The sequence below is a fragment of the Alternaria novae-zelandiae genome (assembly GCF_023758075.1).
Source record: "Alternaria novae-zelandiae strain BMP 2774 chromosome Unknown scaffold_18, whole genome shotgun sequence".
In the NCBI taxonomy this organism is placed as follows: Eukaryota; Fungi; Ascomycota; class Dothideomycetes; order Pleosporales; family Pleosporaceae; genus Alternaria; species Alternaria novae-zelandiae.
The window spans coordinates 55,837-83,273 of NW_026056978.1; the positions used below are offsets into that span (position 1 = coordinate 55,837).

The window sequence follows — 27,437 nt, forward strand, 5'->3', positions numbered from 1 at the left end:
GATACTGTGATGGTTGACCGGTCGCTCCATCTGGTGTTGTGTGCTGAAATTGACTTTGCTGCAAAGAGTTCAAGGGGTAGCCTTCATGAGCTTGAGGGTCTTTCTGTGGCCATGGTGAGCCTCCTGATATCGTTGTCGCCGAAGCATGAGCGGAAACGTGAGACGGGCTTGGCGATCCGTACTGCTGTGTTGTGTAATTCAACCCTGAGCCGCCGACATTGTCTACCCGACTCTGTCCTTGCACATAGTAGGATGAAGATTGCTGAGTGTTGTTTCCTCCTGCATTGTCTGTTCCCGGCACGGGTATAGGCCATCGGACCGGGGAAGGTACAGTTTGCGGCTGGGTCGCTAGCGACGTGAAGGCTTGGTTTACAACAGTACGGGGTATACTATGTCTTGGTTAGGCAATGCTCAGATCAATGGTGTATGCGCGACACTGAACTGACCTCGCACTGAGTCTATTGTCATACGTAGTCGCGGTCGGTGCTGGAGGAACAGCGGCCTCTGTGGGACCAGCCCATAAGATATCCAACGTTGTGACGCCATCATCCGCCATCAGATATGAGTAGTGACGGCCATGTGGTTGTGACCAGGTCCAAGGCCCGTATCTCGGCATAGCTACATGTTCGCGACGTGACGACCAGACGGCATTGGATAAGTGTAGCAACAGGCCTTAATAGCTCGTGGATGTCAGAGCGGGGCACTCCGGACCCCAGGAAGAGCCTCTTCCCCCAAAAGAGATGGCTCATCTTTCTGTGGCGTCTTTGCAGATGCAAGCTTGTGACCGACTCCATATGAATGCTCGAGTGGTCGATGCACCACTAGCGCGCCGTATCGTGAAAAGGGTGGGCTGGGTGGGGCAAGCTACGGCGGGGGACGCGTCTTCGCGTAATCGCAGTTGACACCTGGGTGGCAGGTCCACCGCAGCCTCTAGTCAACCATCACAACTCCGCTTCCCTAATCAAGCATATTCGAAAGATACTACAGATCCCGAGATCTGTCATTGAGCGCGTCGATTCACGCATGTCACACCCCGTTAGAGATTCTACTTTGCGCTGAGCGCACGGTCGTTATGCAGGCTCCTTCCAATGTTGTCGATGGATCAACGGTACACCAATGCATCGTGGAAGGGGCAGGGTACACATTAACACCCACAGGCTGAGCCGATGGAATTAAAAAGCTCCGAGCTCATCGCGGAGGTCTTCGATGAGGAATGTGCTGATCGAGCAAATTATGAGCCACCTGATGACCAAGAGATCACATCTTCCAGCAACGGAATATCAAGAGGGCTCATACCGGAGCTTCTTTCACCATGTTCAGTCTGCAAATCTCGGAAAGGCATCCTCAAAAAAGTGCGCTTTGATGAGGCTTGCGGGCCTCATAAGGAGGATAGCATCCCGGACCAGAATGTGCTTGTGCATCCAAGATCGCCCATCCCATCTGCGGCAGTGGGCTTTCATGGCGAGAAGCTAGTTGTAGACGACAATGGTTCCTCGAAATCTTTCTCCCTCCCATTGCCCGCACCACCACCGCCGCCGCCGCCGCCTCCGCCACCACCGTTGGAAGCCCCTCGACCCCCGTCCCTGTTCAATAAGGCTCTTGAAGCAAACAAACATTTGAACGCGGCGGCCTTCCGATTGTATACCAGCTTCATGAATGAACTCTCCGACTTTGTCATCCAGCAAGGAGAAGTAGTCGCAATGCGCCTTGCTGTTCAAGAAAGAAGGAAGCAGCTGCATACACTGAGAGAACACGTCTCCAGATGTGATATGCTACTCATCAATTGTATGCGCGAGCAAATGAATGGCGGTCTTTCTGTGAACGAACGCGTTATGCTCAAGTACTTTGAAGCATCACAAGCGGCAAGAGACGAGATTGGCCCGGTTGAATCGGAATACGAACCTCTTGAGATAATGCTCGGGTCGAAAGAACATCAGCTGGTAGATATGTATTCCACGATGGAAGAAACCTTCGAGCATTTTTTCAGACTCAACATAACCCCGACCAGCAAGTCGAAAGAGCCGTCTAACATCGAATATGAGGCTTCGTCGGCCAGCTCTTTTATCGAGGAAAACGCCACTTCTGGAGGTGTCGAGCATCTTCACGGAGCTCTCATTGGAGAGAACGTCGGTATTGGCCAACATCCGAGCCATGTCAGGGAGTTCAGACCAAGACTTCAGGAACGCTGGGTGCGTGGAGAGTCTCATAGAAGAAGCGCATCGTTGGGATCAACTGATTTGCCCAAACCTAGCAACACTACTCTCGCAGATGAGGGCGCTTCTTTCGGCGATATGACCGGTACGCTTGGTTCTATCGGAATGTGGATAACAGATAAGATCGATTTGACTGGAACTGGTGCAACACCCCAGGACCAGAATAAGCATGAGAAAGCGTCCTTTGGTAGTAATTATATCGAAATCTCTGGTGCGTTACCGGACTTGACGAACGACTTCCCGGTCAACCCAGGTCTCGACGAAGGAAATCCTCTACTCTTACTCGACGAGAGCAACGAGACAAGAGCTATCCTCAGCGATTATCTCGTCAATTTTGAGAGCACACCCGACCGGGTAAATCGCTGGATGTTACATCACCTTCGCGTCTCGCCTCGCGAGATCTACACGCTTCACAGGCATATCACCAAGCTCACATCAGAGCCAATACTCTGGGCGACGTCAGTGCTCAAGCAATGGCCACACGATAGTTTTGGGCACAGCGATCCTTTTGACAAAGGGTCGGCCGAGATTGAGGAGAGCGTGTTGAACCCTCAGATCCTCGGCTATCATGGAGCATGTGATCCCGAATGCCGTGCTACTCACCCCTGGCCGGATGAGGATGCATGGCTAGAACCGAGGTCGTCCAATTTTTCCACTGCTGAAACTGCCCCAATTCGACCAGCACAGCTCGAACCAGAACATAGTTTGCCAACAGTGCATGAGTTTCCAACGGAGCACAACGATGACGACTAACTCAACTCCAATGCCAGCGGTCCGAATATACTATGAAGATCTGATGGATGGGTATGATCCGAGATTCTACTAAAGCGCGAGAATACTAGCCACACGACGAGGGGTGTCTCGAGAAGTAATGTGAAGCGAAAGATCTCCACCTTTTGCCACCATCGATGCACTGGACACGCTTGTTGTTCTTGACCAACAGCTTCGCTGCCACATGTCTTGTCGCGGACTGAGCCGCGGTAGAACTTTGTCTTCAAGGTTAATGATGCTTCAGCCACGACATGGATGTATTGAGCCACCGCTTGGGGGTACAAACGCATACCCTGGCAATATGCACATGTCCTGCAAGCCTTCCTGCAAGTGCATCTGGTCATGAGTCACACACTCTTCGCAGGCATATCTCAGGATATATCTCATCCACCAATCAATAGTCAATATCTAGCAGAGCCGCAAGCCTTTCGGCCGCGCTCGTACCAGCACGTCAATCTGGAATTGACCCTTTCACCCATGTCACATTCCAGTCTTCACTCCTTTCGCAAACAATACCCAGCTCCTAGCCAACCGATTTCAGACTTCTGGTCACTGTACTATCGACCAGCAGGCTTCGTAGCCCGCTCAGCCGTATCTTCAGCCGTGTTGCGTCGCTCACCGATATAGATGTCTTAGCGCGGCGATGATTGGTCAGTCTGAACGGGCTTATTGCCACGAAAACAGCAACCAATTGATCGTGCGGGGAGACGCAAGTGTCACTGTCATCTCCGTAGTGAGATGGCTGCCTCACTCATCTGTCGCGGAGTATCTCGTTTACCGACGCCATCAGACTTGGGTGGCCTATCGCAGCCAAATAGGCAGATACGTGGTGGTAAGACCTGCCTATGCCCAGTTACCAAGACGCAACGTAGGGCCAATCTGATAATAAGGCAATAAGCGACATTGTGCCCACGTCGCGCGGGGTCATAGGGCAAAACCGGTTATACGGCAGCGCGCGGGTAGCCAAACAGCTGGCGCATGCTGCAGGCTATAGTCACGCGTACAATACTGCGTACATGCCGCTCAGCTTTGCGCTGTGAACAGTATATCTTTCCGGAATGAGTGGGTCGGACGGTATTCCCAGCCCTACAAGCTGCATGCACTCGTTTGGCCTTAGGCTTCAGGCAGTCGCTAGGGCAGCGTGTAAGACGGGAGCTAGGCGCCCTCTTGCATGCCGCAGTGGGTCAAGTGGGGTCCGGCGGCCCGTTGGAACTCCGGTCGATGGGGCGGTACATGAGGCAGCATCAAGCGATGTCGTGTCGTTCTCTCAATCTTACTCCGCGGTTGAGTTGCTGGGCAAGTGACAAATAGATGTTGACTACCCAACTGCCGTGCCATCTGATTACACATCACGACCGATAGTATTCGCATGTCAATCCCGAAGCTCATGCTCACATACGATACCTATCAATACGCCATTGCCGAGCTTTTGCAACTCCTTCCAGATCGAGCATACCGCGCGGTTGGCGATTATCGGTAACAGATGCTGTGCACCCGTGGCACCCCGCCAGGACCGTAACACCGGCAGTTGTCTTTCTATCGGGCCGAAAGAACCACGGTAGCCTTACTTTCGGGCTCCGATGTGCTGACACCGGGTCAGCAAGGCATCCACTCCCACGTAAGTATGCGTCCTGCTGATCATCTCCACCGTCGGAGACATACAGCTGAGCCCGACAGTGTGGTCGGCCTGAGTACCAGCTCGCATGACGCCTGCGACCAGTGGATTGACCCACCACTTTCCTCTTTCAGCTCATCGACGTGGGCGAACTGGCGTTTCATGAGGTCTCGGGTTGACTAACATGACATGCAGATGAACCAGTAGATGTATTGAGATACCGGATAGATGAAGGATTAACCAATCGCGAACCCCCCAGTGAAGCCAGCAAACCTCCCGAAAGCGATACCTGCATGTTCGGAACGTACTCTCGTAATCGCAAGTTGTTAAAGTATACAGTATTAGAACAATTCCTGGTAATATGTAATTACAAGAAGATGGAAGGTAAGACTAACCGAGCAATACTGCTGACATCTATCGGAACAGGGGTCGATGGGCGAGTTACGCCACTGACTGCTTGCGTGCATGAACTCCTGGACGGTGCATTGCGATAGATGGAGTACTTTTACTCCTCTTGTTCTTAGATCCACGGAACCAGCCAAGCCAGCTGTTCGAACTCTTTCGTCTCCCTGATGTTGGTTGAGCATCAGACGTAATCGTGCTCTCGACGAAGTGCGGCGTCGTCCCAATATCAGGAGTAGGTGCTATGGGTATGTGCACACGAGGAGTTAGCGAGGTAGTCCGGGTCTCACTATCCAAAGTTGGCCGAACGCGTGTGGGTTTCGCAACATCTAAGTCGGCGGGAGTTGGCGGATGAGCATCAGCAGGAAGCCTCGGCTGTGTTAGATCGCAACGCTCATAGTTTGTTGAAGTCTTCGTGACCGTCTCCTCAAGACTCCGTGATATTTGCGCTGGAAGTTCCGTACGAACACCGAGACTATGCCTGACCGCTATCGCGCAGCTAGGATGATGATCCATATCTGTGCCCTGGACGCTGTCTTTCCGTTTAGCCGCATCGCTGTACTCAGGAGGACAAGTACATCGGATATGTTCGGCGAAATCATCCACCGGAATGCCACCTTCAGTTGTTCGCTGCCGTATATCCGGAGATCGCCCATTGGAAGATACTGTCGGGCAGCCCGTCTTTCTTGCCGTAGCATCCAACCGATGATGCGGTGACAGCGATAGTGACGGAGATGATATCGACAAAGCATCCCGGTCATCTTCTTTTGGCATCTCGCGTAGCTCGAAGCCTTCTGTACTGCCATTTGTTCGATCGCAAGGGTGCATCTCTTCTGGGTGTCGTGATCGCAACTCAAGAGAAGCAGGTGCGCTCTCCACAACGTCTCCATCGCGACAAGACACAGGTTCGTGGGTCGTTCCGATGGTAGAGGTATCACAACGCTCGTTCCTACCCCCGACCTCGTCGACGCTATCGTTGCTCCAGAACCGTGTTGCCCGCGCCCTCCAATCTTCATCCGTTGAACTGGCGACTTCACGATCCTCTAGTGCGTTCAGATAGATGCACTTCTGTACAGCGCTGGCCTTAAGATATGTGAGAGACCACTCCCGAATCTTCTCTTTCGTTGTAGGATCATCCTTGATCGAATGGATAGCACTCTCGGTCTGTGTTCGTCGCATCGATGCTGAACATGGTGGTGTAGCTGTGAGGTCATACATTGGATCGGAATTCCGTCTTGCCAAAGGCCAAGCCGGTACTTCTCGGATTCCAGACATAGCTGCTACTTTCAACTGCTGAGCGCTAGCTTCACAAGCCGAGAGTTCATTTAGAATCTGGAAGTAATCGCTATTGAGGGCTGCGGGATCAATATCAGCAGTTTCGACTCCATCAGCAAATAGCACTCCCCCTCCCTCTTGCCATACGATATCAGATGCCTTGTCGTGCCGAATTTGGTCGAAACCCTTCCGTAATCTTTCTACCTCGGCAAGTTTAGCGAAGTATACTTCACTCGTGGGGATAGGCGTAGCGGTGACGTCCAGAGTAGAGACCACAGAGCGCAAGGACGGCGCATGAGCAGAATGCGGTGTGCCGGGCACATGGCTTGTATCGAACCACCCTGCTGCATATGCGATGGGACCGGGGGTCGACGGGGACGACTGCGGCGGTGGTGGATGCGAAGAAAGATCATACGTTTGATCTTGAGAAGTAGCCACACCTTCGGAATCCTTCTGATTGACAATGCTCCAGATATCGAATTGATAGAACCCATTCTCTTGATCCATGAATCTCCATTCAGCCCCGGTAAGGTCGCGTTCAGCTTGCAGGTAATCCTCCTCGATTTCCCCTAGAATATCACGGGCTTGCACAACAGCATTATAGGCGTCCAGTAGAGTCTCCGGTATCCCATCTTTAGGTTCGTTGATGAACTGTCGTAGTCGGTTCATGAAAACGACTTCAGCGTCTCCAGCGTCAACCCGCTTTAGTCGAACATTGCGACTAGCAGTCCGCACCCTCTCACGCGTGATGAGCAGCTGCCTTCGAGCTGAAGCTAACTGATCTTGCGATTCTGACAAGCCCTCCAACCGGGCCTCGACGTTAGGTCGATTTTGCTGGGTTTGTGTAGTACATGTCCTTTCAACCTCGGTCGGAAAGTATTCTTCCATCTCGCGTCGACAATTCCAACGAGGTGTAGATGAAAGGATGATTCTGCAGTGTTGGTATTACGGGGGATGAAGTCCTCTTTCATGACAGAAATGACAGCGTGATATGGCCTTCAAGGACGACCCTTGCAACATGCTCAGCCTTACCCTTGAGAATTGGCAGGAATAAACACTGGTCAGATTCCAAGGCCGACCACTCCCCTATAAGACCGTACGTGACAGATAAATGTCCGTGAGAGCCACGGACCAGCAAGCGCGTGTGTCCGTTCGGGTTGTCAAACATGGGAGGAGCTGAAGCCGTCCAGCCGGTAATTGATTTGCGCTCGGGTGTAGTAACACGACAAAGCGAATCAGCTTATGCATGCAGCTTTCCGGCTTATCTAGTAACAATACTTGTGTTCGGGTGATTGGTGCGTGGAGGTACACGCCCCATTCCAGAATATGTGTGGGCCGTGCCGGTTTTGAAAATGCAAAACCGCTCTAGCCGGGAAGTCGCCTTGTTGCGCGTCGAAAGCGTCTCTATACAGTACGCACCTGCTCGACATCCCAAGGGAAAGCAGATACAGCGCATATGCAGGTTGTTGCGGAGGTGGAGTTGTGCCATCCCAGATTCATGGCGCGCATCACACCCTCTTCTGCTGATCCTTATGAGATAGCAGAGCCGCAATGCTCCCGCTTTCCCAGCTTTTGCGCATATAAGACATACCTTCAGTCTCTGCAAGAGTAAGTAATACCTTGCAGGGATATCAAGCCATCCACATAGGTGTCGCAGGCCAATCTCGAAAGCGACCCCAATTCGATTGTGTATCCAGACAAGTTTGGAGATTCGCCCATTTTGAGCCTCAGTGTACAGAAAGCCCGACATGGCGGACAACAATCCAGGATGGACGTGGAGCGACGAATACCAGAACTACTACTATGTCGTATACGATCAGTACCGTCAGTTATAAAACGTCTCACGCTGATGTCCAGCCGCTGACCGCTCTAGAACGCCCTGTTTACTATTGGCGCCAACAGTCTCAAGCCTACGTCCAGCAAGCTGGGTCTCAGGCGCTCGACACGCGTCCCAGACACGACTCGGCGATCGAGCAACAGTTTCTTGAGCCGCAGATGCCGGAGCCGGGTATGACAAACTAGTCATCTTGCAACAGAGGAGGCACTGACTTGGTCTTCCTAGCTCCACGAGACGTTCGTGCGCTACAAGGTTTCATATCAGGCACGCCACAGACTGGGTGGTATGATCGTCTAGACGTTGGTCAGTACATCAACACATTCGCAGGTTTCTTCTAATACCATGCTAGCCTATCGGATGCGGACTGGTCACGAAGCGCGAGAGTTTTTCAAAGTGGGCAAGATTTTTGCCATGCTATACACCGAGACAGCAAGCGACACCTCCTTCCAGCACCCCAACGACGAAGCATACACAGTGATACGGTTTGGGCAAACCGCACACACTAATATTCGCCGCTTCGTTGTTGTAGAAGTGAGGCGGGGTTTCGTGAACGCTTGGTAAGATTCTGTGCAGCTGTCCGAAGTCGTGGCGAAGTGTTGATCGATGTTAGTGGTATCGGTACCTATTCCGGCCGTGGCACTCTCAAGGACGGGTGCAACCCAGCCGAACACACAATCGTGTACTTCTCCGGAACTGATCCTGCATCATGCTACATTCCCGGCGAATATGAAAGCGGCATGACCAAAGAGCCAATCGAGGTTGTGCCAGCTGAACCAAACCTGAGTATCAGGAGGGAGTCTCGCATCCGATTCGGCAAAGTATATCCAATCGAGATGAACGTCAAAGTCAAAGACATTGGCCGGGTCCGCGAAGACCAGATCAGCGCACTGCTCAGCTACTGGCAGCAAGAAAACCACACACCAATTACGCCTGCTCCCTCATCTTCGAACGCCTTCTCTTCGAACAGCTGGTCATCGGGCGGGTTTTCTTCTCAGCGTGTGTAACCGCCTCCTGTTGGTATACGGGTGTAGAGCCAGACCCCGTTCGATCAGCGAAGGTTTCAGCTGCCCTTATGAGATCACGAAACTAACGGCCGAAGTATTCCACATTGGCGTTGACGAGGTCCGGTGCGCGTGCGTACCATCTTTTCGGCTTTCTCACCATCACATACGTTATATATGACCAAATTGAATGACCTTTCCCTACGAAAGCAGATGCCTTTCGTGTTCTGGTCTGCTAGAGTGTCGTGATAAGCTCAGTCGGTACCGTATTTTTCTTATCGTGAGATGGCGTACAGCGAACGCGGGACTACGAGTGGCAGTGTTTGATCGAAGCGTATGCGGGAGTTTCGCGATTCGGGTGGGTTCGAGGCTGCGGTATCCGGATGTCAATGCACACATTCTGCATCCTCTCTCGCTACACGGTCGCATGGGCACCTGTGATTCTTGGACGATGAAGCGCGATTACTGGACATGCGATGATCCATCGAGCGCGATTTTGAAGCCATAGGTCCAGCGGCACCGAGGCGCGACGCGTAGCTGCCAGGGTCGCCGGCGCGACATCTCGGCTGTGATGGAAAGGAGGTCGGCATGTGAGATAGATCGCATTCGCGTTGACGATATCAGCAGGGCGCTCGTCAATAGATCGTGGGTGCGCAAGAGTGTTCGAGTATGGAGGGGTGGACAATTGGCAGGAGCGGAAGGCGGCATCGGCTACGCGCCATCTAGTGGGTCCGCATCGCCGCGCCCATCATCCAGATATAGTACGGCATCGACACCAAATATTACAACGTGCCACGCATCGACATGCAATCTTTGAGGCTAACGCGAAGAGGTGCGGATGCATCCAGTGCAATTTGCGACCATAGCATTGAAGGCCCGTGCTCATAAACACGTCCATCCGCGCAGTAAGGACAATACCCAATTCTTCCACCCTAGTATGATGCTCGACTTCAGAAATGTTCCGATGATGTATGTGCGGATCGGATGAGAGGCACTAAGCAATGGTCACGTGAACACATGTCACCGGCTTCTAGATATTACGATCATTGGAAGGATGGCTCGCCATTGTATTGTGTTCCTAAAGCTGGTGGCTGACTTTCGTAGACATACATAGAGAACCTTCAAGGACGAAATGCCTCATTTCCTTCCCTTACCCCTCGCATTGAATGTCTTCAAAGGATCGACCTTGCCATTCCTTCGCACCACTTTCCTGCCCTTGCCCTTGGTATATTGCTTCTTCGCCCGTGGTATGTTCAGGCCGACAAAGCCAACATCCTGCGGCTTCTTCCCACCTGGTAGGAGATAATCGGGAATGTGCCGCAAGTGGGGTTGTATCCTCGCGGGATGGTTGAGAGTCTGGTCGTGGCGGAGATGCGCGAGCGCTTCAGGGTTCTCTTCAAACTGTTACGATGTCAGTATGAGCCAGCAGTGAATGATGCGGGCGAACTTACGTATCGGGACAGCTTCTGCGACTTGGCCAGCTCCATGTGGATTTCCTTGATACGTGCCTCGCGGATGGCGATCCTGGTCACCGACTTCAGGGCATCTGCGAACCGGTATCGGAATGGCTCTAATCGCTTCATGTCGAATTGGTAGTCCTCCAGCTTTTGGCCCTCTTCTTGGTGCTGCTCTACCTTCTTCAGAACCTCTTCATCATGTTCGCATCCAGCAAATGTAGTCGGCTTATGCTTGCGGTATTTGTCCTTCGGGATGATGAACGAAATGGCCGTGCCAGACTTGCCGGCTCGTGCTGTTCGCCCAATTCGATGAAAGTATGATTTGTAGTTCCCGGGAAAGTCGAAGTTGATTATACAGCTGACGTTCAGGAAGTCGATGCCGCGAGAGACGCCAGAGTCGGTCTCCTTGTCCTTCTTTGCTTTCTTCTTTGGTCGCGACTCGTCTTGTACGCCAACGACGTCGGTTTCGTCCGAAGCAATGAGGATCTTATAGAGATCTTTGTTGAACTCCTCCACAATGTGTGTTCGGGACGCCAGCGGCAGTTCGGAGTTGAGTACGATCGCCTTGATGCCGAATTGCTCGAGGAAGAGTTTGACGCGGTATGATCGGTCGACGTCGCCAACGAATACGATACTGGAGGGACAAAGTCAGCGTTTGTCTCAAGTGTAATTCATGCCGGCGCTTCTTACCTCTTTCCATGGACCAGATTGAGTTTCATCATGGCGAAAAGCAAGAGGAATTTGTCGTCTTCTGCCACCTTCAGAACGTATTGCTTGACCTTCTGCGAGTCTTTATCCAGGTCTTGTAGCTTCAGTACAACTGGATCTGTGCAGAGCAGGCTGCCGAGTGACTCAACGTCAGTTGAGAGGGTGGCTGAAAGGACGATCTTCTGGACTCCAACAGCAATCTCCCGGGCGATGTTCTCCATGTCGTCTGCGAAGCCGTAACCGTTGATCAGGTCACCCTCGTCTACGACAAGCGTCTTGATGTCGCTGACTGCCATGGCAGAGCTGTTGATGTTTGCCCATGCCCTCGCTGGTGTTGCGACGACGATCTCTGGTTTGTCCGCGAGTGCTGCCTTGATGACGACATCTGATTCCTTTCCGGCGATGTTGCGGACCCGAATCGATTGCCCACAGTGTTGTGAGAGCGACTTCGCGACTGATGCGATCTGTGAGCAGAGTTCCTTAGTGGGCGCCAGGATGAGCGATAAGCCTTTCTGTTGCAGCGTCTTGTGGAGGATGGGGAGAAGGTAGGCTCCCGTCTTTCCAGTACCTGTCCCCGAACGCGCAAGAACGTCGCGTCCCTCCAGTATCAACGGTATGCCTTGGGACTGTACTGCCGTCGGTGATGCCCATTTTAGGTCGCGGATCGCTCTTAACAGACGGGGCTCGAGTTGAAGTTCGGCGAATGAGGCGACTATAGGGACTGGCTCAGCGGCGGGTTTTGACTTGGAACTCTTCTTCTTCTTCGGTGTGGCAGCGGTTGCAGTCGAAGGCGCAGTTGTGGTGGATATCGCGGGCTCGGGCGAGCTGCGGGGCTCGGATTGCGACTCATCGCTCGATGTCACCTCTGGCACGTCGTGCTCGTTGAGTTTGCGCTTCGCCATCGTGTCGGAATTTGATTCGAATCTACGGAATGTGGTCGCGTCGTTGTTCGTCGAGGTTTGCGCTGCCTGCATCTACCAGTTCTGAACTTTTTTGGCGCTACTGCCGGGCGGCCTTGGCGCGACCCACAGCGGAGGAGCGACTGCTGAACGCTGATGCCCTGCGTCGGTCGCGACTTCCACACACGCGACTGGGACTGAGCGGCAGGCACATGACACCGGTAACACCAAGCAGCATACTGCAGGATCAAATGTCCAGAACCTCTACATCGTCATTATACAGCACTACATACGTCTTCTCGTAGATCCTCAACTATAGGAATGCGCCCGTTCGAAGCCCAGACACAGCATAAGCAGTCATCCGTTGCAACAAGGGCATTCGAGCACGACCTCTTCAGCCCAATTCTACAGCATTTAGCCTCCGATCCCGATCAGGCCCTGATTCGTCTTGCAATAGTCGTCGCATGTAGCCTGCAGTTTCACGTTAACAGGTGCCCGTGAGCAAGCCAACACGAATACGTACCCTAGGCATGCCTCTTCTGCCACCATCCTGCACCATCTTCTCCAACGCTGCAACATACTTGGTGATCTCCTCGTTTCCTAGCTTCTTCAACGCCTGCAAAACAGCATCGATCGTTTCCTGATCAGGTCCTTGATCACTCGTACTCATCAGGTCGATGCCCAAGGGCGTTTGGGTGAACTCCACTGCCGTCGAATAGCTCGCGTAGTATGGGACTCTGTTCGCGTCGCAGCCCCAAACCAAAATAATGTATTGGCACGTAGCCCCGACCAAAATCCCTGTCGCTGCAAAGTCCAGCACTGCTGGCAAGTAGGGATGCGGTGTATCGACGCCATATGTTGTAATGATTGTGTCGTTGCCTGGGAATTGGAATGAGAAGAGGTCGTTCACAAGTCCAGTGGGCTCAGATGGATCGATCGGTGTCGGGTCGTATTGCACGTTCCGCATCGCAGCGTACTGCGGGTTTGACGCAAGAATCATCGACCATGGTTGGAAGTAGAACCCGACAGGTGGTGGTCGCCATGATCTGCCGTGATGGGCACGATCGGTGGTATTGAACGTTGGAGGTATGCGAACCTGTACGCCTTCCGCACCCACCTTGCGCGGACATCCGTTTGGGTTGGTGTGCGCGAGGGCACCGAATGCAGCCGCGAGTATCAAGATGGAAAGCATGATGCTGGAAGTAGTCTGTAAACACAAAGAAAAAGAGCTCAATACTTTTGGATGTATATATGTGACATCCGGAGCTCCCGCTGAATGTCTGCCTCAATAGGAAAGAGGCCGGGGTAATTGCTCCTGGTCGTCGTACGTTGGCGAATGGACACGCCAACCGAGCCGTGGATCGGGTCACTCGCTCCTCACCGTGCACAACAAGTACGCGGTATTACCAATTCTGCATTCAACGAGTTTGGCATTTGCGCTGAGATGTTTTCCATGATAGTCCTATTGTGGAGGTGTGTTGACAGCAACCAGCGTTAAAGCAAACTGAAGTCCACTTAGGTATTGCAACACGCATGTCTGAGCATTAAGCGCTGACTAGTGCGACACCTTTGTGTGATCGTGAATAAGCCGATTGAGGCACAAATTACGAGTTGCTCCTCCATGACGCGACGCTAATACAAACATCTCGTACATGAAACAGCGAGCCTTCTCAAAGGTTTAGAAACGTTCGTTGCAGTCGCAGGGCGCAATGTGCCGGTAGGATCTCCTTCGTATCAATATGTTCCGCTGCTCTGGATCAAAGATTCGACAGACTTCCGTAGTTCTAATGACCTGAACGCGAGAATCCGTTGTATACCTAGGTTTTAGCTCTTCTCATCCGCGCACGAGTTTTGGGTTTTCTCTCAATGAAAGCCGGAGTGGATCCATGCTGTCCTCACGACATTGGTTGTGTTAAGCACGTAGTTCCATGATGGACTATGGCGGCAGAGGATGGCGGAAAGAGGGCCCGTGAATGCCGATTTCAAGCTTCAATCGCAAGAACATGCGCGACAGGCGACGGTAACGATTTAGCTGAAGCTCAACCTCGAGACACACAAGCACGTATGTGTCGAAGCTATCGAGTAACGACAACATTGCGAAGATGCAGGTCGATCATTACCGTGGAGAAAGCCGGGGTCGTTTCCTGCAAGCCGACTTCGGACTCCACCGCCAGCGTGTGCTCATTGGCTACCACACCATCGCTTATCTTCACTCTCCCGTTTACCTCATCGAAACCACCAACCCCAACCTGCCTCCAACATGCCCACCATCTCCACGCCCAGACCCAGTTCCGTCTGTCCAAGCAAAAAGTCACACATATCAGCCACTCAGGGCTCAGCAAGAAAATTTCCGCTGAGCCATTCGGTCCTGCCCGCCACTACAAGGCAAGCGCGATGCACCTCCGTTGCAAGGCCGTTCGTTATCAGCATAGGCGAACGATCATGCAACGCCCAGTCGGCTAAGAGCTGAAAGTGCCCTACAACAAGACCTCATTGCTAATATAAGCTTCAAAATTGCGTAGAAGACGAGAGGTTTCTAGTCTTGGCCTTCGTTACACGTTACCTAGTCTTGACATGCGCCTATCTTCAACCAATCATGTGCCGGCCCGATTGCCAATCGACGAGATGGATGTGTGCGGTTGAAAGGCTCGAGATAGCAGTCTTGGGACCGAGCTGAAGCCGGGAAACGGTAATCGTGGGGATGCATTGGGGTATAGATACCTCGTCTGCCCCGCTGGGATGGTTCGACAGCCTACGCTTTGAAGCTTGACGTTGAAACAAGCTACATCTCTCGACATGGCTGGCGGCGGTACTCCTGTTGGCCCTTCTGCTTCTCCCCTTGGCCAGGGTTGGGGCTATGGCATCGTGCTTGGTGTTGGCTTTCTCTTCGCCCTTGGCATGGTATGTGTACATGGTTGCAACAAGCGCATCGATCTGACAACCTCAAGGTCTTCACCACTTGGGTCCTCAAACGCTACAACAATGAGGTGCAAACTTCGGAGATGTTCTCAACTGCCGGTCGTACTGTCAAGTCTGGCCTAGTAGCTTCAGCAGTAGTGTCTTCATGGACTTGGGCAGCTACTCTGTTGCAGAGTTCTTCGGTCGCGTTCCGCTACGGTTCGTTTCGACACTGCATCACAAAATTTCACAAATCTGATCGCCATTAGGTGTTTCTGGACCTCTCTGGTATGCAGCTGGTGCTACCGTACAGATCCTACTCTTTGCTACGGTTGCGATCGAACTCAAGAGGCGAGCTCCTAACGCTCATGTGAGTGCAGCATATCCTAGCCATCGTAGATTCAGATCTGACCATCCCGTAGACGTTCCTTGAAGCTGTGCGTGCTCGATACGGAAAGGCCACGCATTTCGTGTACATCACGTTCGGCCTTTTCACCAACATACTCGTGACAGCCATGTTGTTGACTGGTGGATCTGCCGTCATCAGCTCTCTAACCGGTGTGCCTACAGCCGCAGCCTGTTTCCTACTTCCTCTGGGTGTCGTAGTCTACACCATGTTTGGTGGTATCAAGGCTACGTTTCTCACGGATTACGTCCACACCGTTATCCTCCTCATCATCCTCCTTACTTTCGCATTCACGACTTATGCTACTGGTGACCGGCTCGGCTCGCCCAAAGCAGTGTACGATCGTCTGCAGGAGCTTTCGGCAACCACCCCCGTTCCCGGCAACGCTGGCGGAAGCTATCTTACGATGAGGAGCAAAGATGGCGCCATCTTCTTCGTCATCAACATCATTGGAAACTTCGGAACTGTCTTCATGGACAACGGATGTGAGTGTTCCTTTACATCAAATGGTATCAGAAACTGACAATAGTCAGACTACAACAAGGCCATTGCCGCATCCCCAGTTCATGCTCTTCCCGGATACATCATCGGAGGTCTTTCATGGTTCGCTATCCCTGTAAGTACTTCTTCCATGCGCATGTCGAATCACGTCTGATCTCGTTTTCAGTGGCTTTGCGCAACCACTATGGGCCTCGCCGCTCTGGCACTGCAGAGCACGGAGTACTTCCCTACCTACCCCAACGGTATGGATGAAGCCTCGATCAGCGCGGGCCTCACCCTTCCGTACGCTGCTGTAGCGCTGCTCGGATCTGGCGGTGCAGTGGCTACCCTTCTAGTCGTGTTCATGGCCGTCACTTCAGCTTTCTCGGCGCAGCTCATCGCCGTCTCCAGTATTCTGACATACGACATCTACGCAACCTATATCAACCCCAGCGCGAGTGGCCGACGTCTCGTCTACACTTCACACGTCTGCGTATGTGGATTTGGACTTGTCATGGCTGCATTCTCAACCGGCCTCTGGTATGCAGGTATCAGCATGGGCTGGCTGTACGTCTTCATGGGCGTAATCATTTCGTCTGCGGTGCTTCCAGCCACCCTCACATTGATGTGGAAGGGTCAGAACAAATGGGCGGCTACTTTGTCGCCAGTGTTGGGTCTTTGCTGCAGCATCACCGCCTGGCTCGTCACCACCTCCAAGCTGAACGACGGTGTGATCACTGTCGCTACTTCTGGCGCCAACAACCCGATGTTGGCTGGTAACGTGGTCGCGTTGCTTTCACCCGTCATCTTCATCCCGGTCCTGACCCTGATCTTCGGAGTTGACAACTACGACTGGGTGTCAATGAAGAACATTCGCCTTGTCGACGATTCGGATGTTACAGCAGCTGCGCACATGGATATCGAAGCCGTGCACGGCCGCCATGCTGCCCTCTCCCCAGAAGCCGAAGCCGCCGAACAAGCCAAGCTGTTCCGCGCCTCCAAGATTGCAAAGATCACCACCGCTACGCTGACACTCGTTCTTCTCGTACTTTGGCCAATGCCTCTCTACGGTTCCGGCTACATCTTCAGTCAGTCGTTCTTCTCAGGATGGGTCATCGTTGGCATCATCTGGCTGATGTGCAGTACTATGGCTGTTGGTGTATATCCTCTGTGGGAAGGCCGTGAGAGTTTAGCCAGGAACTTCGGTGGTATGTGGCGCGACATCACTGGCAAGGGCCGTCGTCGCGGGGATCATGTTGAGGTGGTGGAAGGTGAGAAGACAGCTGCGTCAGGAGCGCAAACACCTAAGGAGGCTGATGCGAAGGCGTTGGAAGAGAAATCGTAGATGAAGTTGGCAGACACCCACACATACTGTGTAGCCTTCATGAGAGTGTTCTATACCTCGCGCAAGAATGGAAGGTTCTCTGGAGAGCACGGATTTTCCATGTAATGCTGATTAGTAGCAGCTGTTCCAGGCCGCAACAGGCAAGCGCCCCGCTCGGTGCTTCCTTCGGCCACCTCCTGAACTCTTGCACATCACCGCGAGCATCGACCCGGTTGCTGGTACCTCGTGATATTGATTACAACTCTGCCTAACGCTCTCAAGACGATTTCGGTGCTTCTTCGCCCAACGCTGTGGCGGTTGACCACGTTTTGCAGGGAGCCTCACCCGTGTCACCACAACCGCCATCCCAAATCCAGGATGCGCGCGCGGGCAAACACCGCCCCAAGAATGCGCTACTAGAGAACGAAGAAGCGCGATTGCAGGAAGTTCCGGAACAATGTTCTTGTCGATCAAATTGTCCGGGGTTGCTCCAGGTACCCCGCGACCCCAGTGCTTACCCGGTAATAACTTCGGGGCATCTCCGCCGAGAGGCACGTTAGCTTTCTTCGAGCGACGTGTATGCTTGCAGCGGTATATAATGACCAGAGCTACTATGGCTTCAAGTTTATCCTCGCCGAGCACACTTTCGCATCGACGTGATCATCATGAGTGCCCTCAAGTTCCTCGGCCTTGCTGCGCTCGCTGCGGCTGCTCCAGTAGAGGAGCGCGCAAAGAAGCCCAAGAGCTTTTTGAAAGAGCTTGGAAACTCGACTTGGATCATTGGCAATGAGATCTGGAATGTTACGCAAAATCGCCAGTATGCCGATAAGCTGTGGTACAAGGGAAAGGATCGTGTTGGAGATGCTGTTGGGCATTATGTTAGTTACAGTATGTATGAAAAGGTGCTGCGGCAACGAAGTCACAACACAGCTAACAACCTGTAGACGGTGCGGCATCTGATTTGAACTGGACATCCGCCGCGATTGTGGACTCGGATACCGATTATATCAACGTCAAATTTACGGCGAAGGAAGGCGACTTTCATTGGGTGATCTACGATGACCTACCAGGCGCATACCAGTACTTTGTCAATCACGACTTGCCTACGCTGGGCGAGTTCCGTACATTATGGCGTCTCGACAACACCTCGTTTCCACGTGGTCGCAACAACGTCAAAGATGGTGTGCTTCCCGTATTAGAAGAATACCGTCAAGCTACCAACGTCCAGGATGAGACCTGGCAAAAGGCTGACGGGTCATTCTTGACAAAGTATGACTGGAGTGGGTTTGTTCGAGACCAAGAATACTACGGTGTTTATGGAGACGAAGTGGGGAGTTGGTACCTCAATCCTGGGAAGGACTACTACAACGGCGATCATCTCAAGCAGGAGCTCATGGTATGTTCGATCCAGCCGCCTCACTGGTATGCGGTTTGATACTAACCTCTCAAAGATCCACCGCGAGTCCCAGACGGGCGATGCAGTCCAGCTGAACATGATTCACGGTACACATTACCAGGCCATTGCGCGTGATTCATTTGCTGATGGAAAGATCTGGGGTCCATGGCTCTGGTACCTCAACGATGGCAGCAAAGACGACGCCGCAGCCCGCTGGGAGAAGGAGGAAGCAGCCTGGCCGTATAAGTGGTTTGACAACAAGCCCTACCAGTCTCGCGGCAAGATGCAAGGCAAGCTCCTCTTGAGCGACGGACGCCCAGCTGCTGGCGCTGCCGTGTTCCTTGGAGACAACCGCAACACCACAGTGTCCACGCTCGACCAAGGCCAGAACTACTACTACACCACCTACGCCGATGAGAACGGCAAGTTCGACATCCACGACATCCGTACCGGCACCTACGCGCTCTATGCTTGGGGTAACGGCGGCGCGATCGGCGATGTCACAACAAACTTTACCCAGAACGACGTCGTGATCCGCGAGGGCAAGAACACGAACCTCAAGGAGATGACATGGAAGGTCACCGATAGCGCGAAGCGCATCTTCCAGATCGGCGACTTCGACCGCACAAGCGACGGCTTCAAGCTCGCTGACCCAGCCCACCCATTCGAACACGCCCGCATCTCCAAGTGCCCAGCAAATCTGACCTACACTGTCGGTACCAGCTCTCCTCTTGACTGGTGTTTCGGCCAATCTGCTCTCGGCACCTGGTCCGTTCTCTTCCCTTCCAAGAGCACCTCCGCCGCTAAGTTGACGGTCTCACTGGCGGGCTTCTCTCAGGGCTCGAGCTGCGATATCCTGCTCAACGACGTCAAGGTGGGAAACATCACCAGCGCCAGTCTGTTGAACAGCCAAGATACGTATCGTGGTGCGACACGGGCGGGCGAGTGGAGGTTGCTTGAGATTCCGATCGCGGAAGGCGCGTTGAAGGGGGAGGGAAGCAACCGTTTGGATATCAAGGTTACTAGGACAACGCAATGGAGAGGGTGGCTTTGGGATAGCTTGGTCTTGGATGAGATGTAGACAACATAGTAATGTCATTTGATGTGCGCAACATGTCCCTAGAATTACATGCTCGACGCGCAGTTGCCGAATAGGTGGCTCGATCAGGTTAGCGTCATCCTGGATGTAAACGTCATTTTGCCCAGCTCACTCAGGAGGTATCGCAACCCCGTCTTGCCGACCCGCTGCCCTGTGACAGCAGCAGCGCACTTATGGGCTTCGCGTTCGAGCCTTGAGCCTTATCGCGAGTGAATCTGAGTCTGCGTATCAAGGGGAGGGTAAGCAAGACTCGGTGGTTTGCGAGTGTTCGTCTTGAGTAATCGGCAGCAACGCAGTCCTGGGAGCCGCTATCGAATTCCGGGTTCAGCATCGCGACATGATGATTCTAATGTATACATTCAGCACTGAAGAATAAGCGATTCTGCGCATTGCCTCAGAGTCATTCCAACCGGCCCGTACGTCAAGATGCAGCTTCATTACTCTATTCATCCTTCTCCTTCTCCTTCCTCGAGACCCGCCATAAAGGCGGATGACTCAATGAAAAAGATACTGCGAGTTGAATCGCAGTATGGACATGCCCAATGAAGACGACTTGCGTCGCATGGCTTGCCACTTGATCTTGGAAGTGCGAGCACTCTCGACACTTGCCCAAGGTGAGATGTTGAGATCTCGTCCGGCCCTCGAGACATCCGTGAAGATGCTCCGCAGTCAGGACTTTTCTACGCTCGGTGAAGACGATACCAAAGGGGTGCTAAGGTAGGAAGGGGTACGTACCTGATGTTCATCCACCGGGCCCCGCGAGTAATAGTCCTGAGTCTGGGTATGTATCTCTACGCGAGTCGAGACCTTGGCAGAGAACCGACCTCTTCGGGTATTGGGTCTGCACTGGACTAACATCGTGCAAAAGACCGACCTCAGGAAAATGGCGGTGTTGCCGTCACTACGTTGGCCTGCACAACGATAGCACAAACATCCACCAAGTTTACCTATGGTGACATAGGATTTTCCATCGGCGGAGGCGTACGACCACCGATGGTTGGCGGTCTTGGAGAGTCCAAAAAGTGGCACATGGGCCCCTCTCCAAGTGCCGTGGTTCGAGAAACAGAAGAACAGCTTAGGCTTTTTACGACCGCCGCTGATCTCTTGTCTCTTTGTCGTCGATATGGGAGCCAGCTACCCGCATGTCATGTATCGTGGGTCATTCGACCTATCAGAAGTTCCGCAAGTCTTCTTATCGCAGATATCTTCCGCACACGTTTCCCTGAGAAGGATAACACCGGCGGCGGGTACACGTGGGATGGAATCGAACCACCATTGTTGTGACCTGAAACAGGACCACGAAGAAGGCAGCCGCGGTTGCTGATCCTGTCTATCCAACGATTGTACCTGACATACGAGCAGTGACTGTCCATAACTGAACCTGACGACAGACCCACTATCTGCCAGAGCGTCTCACCTCAGTGGTGGTAAGCCGTCGGGGCCAGCGGTAGTGAACTTGCGAACCTACTATAGCCCCAATCTATGCGGTCAAAGAGGCCATCACTCTCCTTGACTTAGCATAGACCCTGCCGAACCCGAATCCATAAAGGCTAAGGGCCAGCCAACTGTAGCGTAAACCACAGCCTATAAGACTACAGCCGTTGTTGGGGTCCAGCAAACCTGTCGGGTTCACTCAGCCGCGTTCGTCTGTCAACTTGTACTCTCGGTTCCGTGAAAGTTGTGCGCATGCGAGTGCGCCAGAACCCGGCGATCTGTAAGTATCAAGTCAGCTGGATATCACAGGGTTGACGCGACATCTCCAGAACTTACCTTCATAGAGAAGATCGAAGCTTGAGAGTTACAGTCGATCAGCGGCAGCGGCCGGCGCAGGCTAGAACGCCGAAGGTTGCGAGTCGCACGCATCCTGCGGATTTGAGTGCGACTAAAGAAAGAGAATGGTAAACAGAGTGGAAGCTGTTATTCAAAAGGACGTGGAAGGCGCTAGACTGGCGCTTGGACCAGCCGAAGCTCTGATTACGGTCGCAAAAGATAGTGAATGGTGAATTTGCGTGGTTACACAGCCCAAGCCTTCCCCGCATGGTTCAGGCTACAGGCTCACGCCCAATGAATCATGGTGTGTCAAGCAGGATGCAAGAGGAACTAAAATGGGGGGAGGTTCGAACGTATCGGAGCCATCCGGCTTTCCAGTACGAGACTAAGACGTGTATAAGCGGCCCATCGTGAATCTGAACGTCGATAGACTGTAGGCAGTCACATGGGTTTGGGCCGACTCCAGACCTTCATTTCGATACCACTACGTCACTGCAAACGCGATAGGCTCCCGTTACAGCACCGCAAAGAGCACTGTCCTCGTCCCACAACTACTCTTTAGCGTCTCCTTCGATTGATACCACACGATCATTTTACCATTTCTCCTCTCTAATCATACCCAATTCCCAATACCCAACTCTTCCTCGTAAGTCTTTTTGTAACCCCGAAGTGAAGCGATGAAGCTGACATACAGATGGAAGTGAACGCAATGTCCTCATCGGAATATGACCTAGGACCTGTGGTGAATGGTGGTCAAGGCGATGAAACCTCCGACCTGGGGGATACCACCGCAACCGGGATGTCTCGTCTTGATGTCGCCCTCAAGGACATGCCGGGAGTCACGACTTTGGACAAGGTGAACACTCTTATGTGCAAGCTCGCTGCCGCCAAGGAACTGCTGGGGGGCTTGGAGCCAGACGTACTACTACAAGCTCGCAGCAAAGTCGATGAACCCGACCGCGAGTTGTCCATGAGCCCGGCCCTGGTAAAGGCTTACGAGCATATCTCCAAGAACACACAGGGTACGTTGACCAGATCGAGGAAGATACAAACTCTAATGTCTACAACAGACGCACCCGATGATGAGTTCGAGGCTGCGATGATGGCTGCGTTTGGGGCTGTCGAGAAATCTGAGACATCCCAAGAGGGTACACATCCACAAGAGCCAACTCTTCAAGACACCCATCGTATCTTGCAGCCGCCACGAGTCCGGTATGTTCTTCTGTCAGTAGCCTGATGGGCGAAAGTAGCCATTAACGTCAGTACAGACCTCACGAGAACACCGGCCGCCAGTCCAACCCCGCAGAGCAGGGAGCTACCTCGGAAACCCCTACTCCTGAGTCCATTCCTCGTCCCAAGCAGATACCGAGATGGAAAACAAGGTGCACGAAGGAAGAGAGGCACGACCTTGATCCCGCTAGTAATCTCCCTTGTCCTCGCAAAGCGTGTAACTTCCTCCACGACGACCAACATGCGTACATGGTCGAGGGCCTGTATCGAAAGGATGTGAGCACCGGAAAGATACAAGCATGGAATCTGAAGCCCTATACCAGCCGCGCCGGGCACAACATGGGCTTAGAGAAGGTGGGCAAGAACGACCAGAACTTCGATGCATTCTTCAAGAAGTTGAAGAATAAGGACAAGGCAACCGAGACGAAAGCCAAGGAAGAATACGCCCAAAAGAAGAAGAAGAAGTCTGCTCTGGAGGTCAAGGCTGCTCCTGAGATTGCACACAAGTCTACCAAGGCCGCCACGGACGCTGAGGGTACTGCCAAGGCACCGCCCAAGAAGCGTAAGGTCGCGGCTACCACGGGAGCGAAGGGAACTGCGGAGCAACCAGCGAAGAAGAGCAAGGGTGGCCAGGCTGACCGCTAGATGTATCCATGGCGCTCTTCTGTAGTATGTCTGGTCGCCTGCCCTGCAAGGACCTAACGATTTTCATGACCTGGGTATCAAGATTTAGTACATCACAGGAGCCAAGATAAGAGATATCAGTATGAGTAACTCAATAAATTCCTCTATGTCCATACTCCCAGCGCAATGCAAATGTCTTTCCAGTCCCTACCATACCATGCCATGCCATACCTAACCTGATGCACCACCCTAGCCGCTATGGGAACGAACAAAGGTCCAACCGGAACCAAAAGTAAAGGGCTAAATTATGGATACATAGAAGAGAGATCAAAGGAATGTATTTGGACTCGCAAGGCGCAATCCGCCTCCAAGCTAAAACCAGAAAAGCGCTGAAAGTCGCTGGGGACGGAGGCTGGGTCCTCCAAAAGCTGGGCAATGCAGAAGAAGAAAACGTCATGATACAAACACCATCGCTGAAGCGCAAGGTCAAGGAAGGGCGCTCAAAATCACTCGCTGTGAGAGCATGCGAACAGCCGGTTCGGAGGAGGCGGTGTGTGGTGGTTTGCAGATCGAAAAAGGAATTCGTGAACGGCTGTGGAGCCGAAAGAAAAAAGGGCAACGCGTTTGCTGATTTCGCGATTGCCGGGACGGGACAAGTCTATTGTGTCGTGAACTCGTTTTTAGTGGGTATCAGTTTCTTTTGGGCGATATTGCTAGGGCCACACGGTTGTGCTAGCCCCTCTGGTTCGGGCAATGTTGTGATACAGGATAGGACATGCTACAGGAGACTCCAGAACGGTAGGGCTCTGCGGTCGTAACGTCCCCAAGGCTTTGTTGATACAGGTAATGGATTCCTCCTCTTTTCTATTTTCTCTGCAAAGTCGAGCTTCTTCTTGCGCTCGATATCCGGGTCGTAGTAATGGGTTGCCGTGACAGGGACTTTGAACTCCTGCGTGCTGAGGGGCAGTGTGTATTTAAAGTTGCCTCGCACGATTAATTCGAAAGGATACTGCAGGACCTCTTCCCAACGTTCGCTGCCACCAGCTTCGGTCTTGTTTCCAGGGTGCGAAAGTCGGAGCTCGCCAATAGATTCGGCGCGGTGTCGCTGGAAAAAAGAACCCTCAAAGTTTAATGGCGAATCGAAATGGGCGATGCGGCCTAGCAGCATGGTCCGTGGTTCGCCCTCGATGGGATCGGTTCCTTCGTCTACACCGGTAATCGAGACATCTGGAACTGCATCTTGCTCGATCGGTCTCCAATCTTCTACATTGTCATGTGGGCCGTTCCCGTGCTCGCGCCACCAACTGTCCGAACCGACATGCTTGCTCTTAGCAAACAGCGAAATGTCCATGTCGGATACGGTGACGCCGATAATGTTGGGATTGACTGCGTTGACTATGAGATCCAGCATAATCTCCTCTTGACTTGCAACGACGTTCTGAATGTCTCGCACCACAAGGCTAGTGAGCGGTTTCGTTGTTGCAAAGACAAGCCCAACAGCGCAGAATACGACGACGAGCAGCAGGATCGACAGAACCAGGCAGCCAGCGAACCGCCGACACCACCCACCATCACGGTGATGCCGGCGCTCTAGTTGGCGAATAGTGGCAGTGTTGCGCTGGCGAGGCGTGCGGGCCCGTGGGCTCCGCCCAGACTGGATCAGAGGTGTGCGCTCATCATCGGCGATGTTTTCGGCGTCGATATCGTATGCTGCAGAGAATTCCCCACTTTTCTTGCTGCCGTTGCTGTGACCATTGCCAACATTGAAAGTATGGAAGCGAGGGCTGTTCGGTTGCGACGCGTGTCTGGAGGACGGGCCACGTGCGCGCGAAGATTGTGGTACCGAGTTGTCGCTGTCCATAGTAATGTGGCTGAGCGCGCCCCGACCCTGGCCATGTCTTCCAATGTGGTGATGGTGGCTACCTCCGCCCGCTCGTCCGGAGCCGATGCGAACAGTACCTTCGCCGCGGTCATCGCCATCAATGCTCGCGTTGGTGTATGGGTTCGTGAATTTGATGCTGCTCTTCTTGCTTGGATGCTTGTGCGTGTCGCGGATCTGGAGTCGTGGGTCTGTGAGGCTGGCTAACGACGTCATGCTTGGCGTTCGCGAGTGGTGCTGGCGGCTGCGAGTTGGCTGCTCGGGAGGATTCGATTCGTAGATAAAGGTAGCGTCCGAGTCAGACGAGTCGGCCTCGTCGACGGCGCTGGCCACCTTTTGTTCGAATACATCTGCCTTGGATGAAGCTGTACGATAACTTGAGTTAGTGCTTGAATAGAAATAGCTGAGATGGGGAGGGCGGGGAGGAGCCATGCTCAACGCTGGACTTGGGGGTGACAAGGTCAACAGAGACGGCCGGTCGTCATACGAGCGGTATGAGACGGGGCTGCCGAATGACGAGTGCACGCCGGAGCGAGAGCCGTACTCCGGCCGGCTTGGAATGTAATAGTGGTATGAGATGTGTTGCAACCTACCAGTGCCTGCATTGATGGATGCGGCCTTCCGTTTGGGGGCCTTCTTCTGGGTCTTCGGACGAATTGTCTCGTTACTGGGCTTGAGCCGTATGCCGCCGTCGACGCGACCCGAGGCGGATCTGTCTTGGTTTACAATCGATGGCTGCGCGACAGAGGGCACGGTCTCGGTTTCGACCGTCATGTTGCGGAGGGGCGGGTCTCGCGATCGCGTCGACATGGAGGACAGGGAGGGCTTGGCCGAGACGGTGTGCGGGCGATGAGTGTAGGCGGAGCGCTGTTCCTGCATCTTGCCCTTCTTGGCGCTTTTGGTCGCGCTGTCGCTCCCGCTCTCAGTGTGCTTGGACGTGTCGTGCTTGGTGCTGAGGTCTTCGGTGACTTTGGACGAATTGACGTCATTTCGGTCCTGGTCAGTTCTGTGGGAAGTCGCTGGGGGAACAAAGCTAAGAGCGAGGTTAACAAAGTTTGCGGATGGCAGCGGAAATTGGCTCCGTCGATAGTCTAACGTGCGTCGCGATGACAAACAGTGGGGCCGTTGCGGGGAAAGCGTACCTTTGCGGCTCTAGACCATCAAATCCGGGTGTGGCAGGCAAGCTAGATTCTTGCACCGTTGCCAGCTTGGGAGCCGCGCCGCCAGAACTGCGCGAGGGCGCCTTGATGGTTTGCTGAGGCTGTGGCTGTGGCTGGGACGGTGGCTCGTCGACGTCGCTCACGGACACGTCCTCTTTTACTGGGAAGCGAGAGACTGAGGCTGGGGACGAGCTCTGGACGACGATAGCAGGCGTCGACTGGGCCTCGGGCTTCCTGATCTGCGAACGCAGCGAGTTGGTGCGCGAACGTGAGCGGCCGTCACCGCCCGGCGGTGGTGACTTGAGGCGCGGTGAGAGGGGCCAATGGGGAGTCGTGTCGCCCGAGTTCGGTTTTGACGATGGCTTGGAGGCGCGTGTGGCTCGCACCGTGTCGGTCGACGATGTTGGGGTGAGCTCCGGTATGCTGGTGGAGGAGAGAGCACGCTGCACGCCCGGGGCCGCAGTCGAGTTGGACAGACTGGAGCCGCGGCTGGGACTCGCATCGGCGCTGCTCTTGCGTGAGCGGAAGCCCGGCCGCACGCTGGCACCGGACGGCGTGGCACTGCGGTGGTGAGGGCCTGCGGGCGAGGCTTCTCGCGACGAGCGCGGCGAGGGCGAGCCGTTGACGCTGAAGGGCGGGCGCTGGGCAGCCAGCGGGTGTTGACGCATGGGGGCCGACATGTCTGGGGCGGTGGTGCTGCTCGTGGGGTCGTCGCGGGCAGGCGTTGACGTAGTGGGCTCTGCACTCTCTGCCACGCCGGTCAAGGACTGGAAGCCGTCGAGGTCGTCGGCAGTGGATGCAGTCGGAGGCATCATCATGGACGTGCTTTTGCTTCAATGGGCCGCAGCACTCGTGGCATCCTGCGCGGGCTCCGGCGCGTCTTCGCTGGTTGGGGCCTGGACAGCAGGCAGGTCCGGGTGCGAATGGGCGGTAAGTAGATGAGGCTGCTGTAATGAGTACGCGGCGTGCGGCCGTTGGACAGGGCCTGGCGCG

The 27,437-nt window shown here is 53.7% G+C and overlaps 8 protein-coding genes across 8 annotated transcripts; 5 read left to right on the forward strand and 3 right to left on the reverse strand.

Moving 5' to 3' along the window:
• Positions 1 to 1,166: 1,166 nt before the first annotated feature.
• On the forward strand, positions 1,167 to 2,966 carry J4E88_008135 (uncharacterized protein; the record flags this gene model as incomplete). The annotated part of the gene is made up of 1 exon (XM_049401748.1): positions 1,167 to 2,966. One exon carries the CDS (start codon positions 1,167 to 1,169, stop codon positions 2,964 to 2,966), a length of 1,800 nt encoding a protein of 599 aa, XP_049252286.1.
• A 5,113-nt stretch (positions 2,967 to 8,079) lies between these two features.
• Positions 8,080 to 9,117, forward strand: J4E88_008136 (uncharacterized protein; the record flags this gene model as incomplete). The annotated part of the gene is made up of 4 exons (XM_049401749.1): positions 8,080 to 8,084; positions 8,232 to 8,284; positions 8,463 to 8,670; positions 8,697 to 9,117. 4 exons carry the CDS (start codon positions 8,080 to 8,082, stop codon positions 9,115 to 9,117), a joined length of 687 nt encoding a protein of 228 aa, XP_049252287.1.
• A 1,134-nt stretch (positions 9,118 to 10,251) lies between these two features.
• On the reverse strand, positions 10,252 to 12,181 carry DBP9 (ATP-dependent DNA/RNA helicase; the record flags this gene model as incomplete). The annotated part of the gene is made up of 3 exons (XM_049401750.1): positions 10,252 to 10,515; positions 10,566 to 11,205; positions 11,262 to 12,181. 3 exons carry the CDS (start codon positions 12,179 to 12,181, stop codon positions 10,252 to 10,254), a joined length of 1,824 nt encoding a protein of 607 aa, XP_049252288.1.
• Positions 12,182 to 12,592: 411 nt separating this feature from the next.
• Positions 12,593 to 13,370, reverse strand: J4E88_008138 (uncharacterized protein; the record flags this gene model as incomplete). Its single annotated transcript, XM_049401751.1, has 2 exons — positions 12,593 to 12,649; positions 12,702 to 13,370. 2 exons carry the CDS (start codon positions 13,368 to 13,370, stop codon positions 12,593 to 12,595), a joined length of 726 nt encoding a protein of 241 aa, XP_049252289.1.
• Positions 13,371 to 14,974: 1,604 nt separating this feature from the next.
• Positions 14,975 to 17,307, forward strand: J4E88_008139 (uncharacterized protein; the record flags this gene model as incomplete). The annotated part of the gene is made up of 6 exons (XM_049401752.1): positions 14,975 to 15,079; positions 15,127 to 15,295; positions 15,346 to 15,446; positions 15,499 to 15,967; positions 16,016 to 16,098; positions 16,150 to 17,307. The coding sequence occupies 6 exons, from the start codon at positions 14,975 to 14,977 to the stop codon at positions 17,305 to 17,307; spliced, it is 2,085 nt and encodes a 694-aa protein (XP_049252290.1).
• A 644-nt stretch (positions 17,308 to 17,951) lies between these two features.
• Positions 17,952 to 19,763, forward strand: J4E88_008140 (uncharacterized protein; the record flags this gene model as incomplete). The annotated part of the gene is made up of 3 exons (XM_049401753.1): positions 17,952 to 18,174; positions 18,231 to 18,682; positions 18,738 to 19,763. The coding sequence occupies 3 exons, from the start codon at positions 17,952 to 17,954 to the stop codon at positions 19,761 to 19,763; spliced, it is 1,701 nt and encodes a 566-aa protein (XP_049252291.1).
• Positions 19,764 to 22,260: 2,497 nt separating this feature from the next.
• On the forward strand, positions 22,261 to 23,426 carry J4E88_008141 (uncharacterized protein; the record flags this gene model as incomplete). The annotated part of the gene is made up of 3 exons (XM_049401754.1): positions 22,261 to 22,573; positions 22,622 to 22,763; positions 22,820 to 23,426. 3 exons carry the CDS (start codon positions 22,261 to 22,263, stop codon positions 23,424 to 23,426), a joined length of 1,062 nt encoding a protein of 353 aa, XP_049252292.1.
• Positions 23,427 to 24,183: 757 nt separating this feature from the next.
• J4E88_008142 (uncharacterized protein) lies at positions 24,184 to 27,259 on the reverse strand (the record flags this gene model as incomplete). The annotated part of the gene is made up of 2 exons (XM_049401755.1): positions 24,184 to 26,317; positions 26,427 to 27,259. 2 exons carry the CDS (start codon positions 27,257 to 27,259, stop codon positions 24,184 to 24,186), a joined length of 2,967 nt encoding a protein of 988 aa, XP_049252293.1.
• Positions 27,260 to 27,437: the final 178 nt, after the last annotated feature.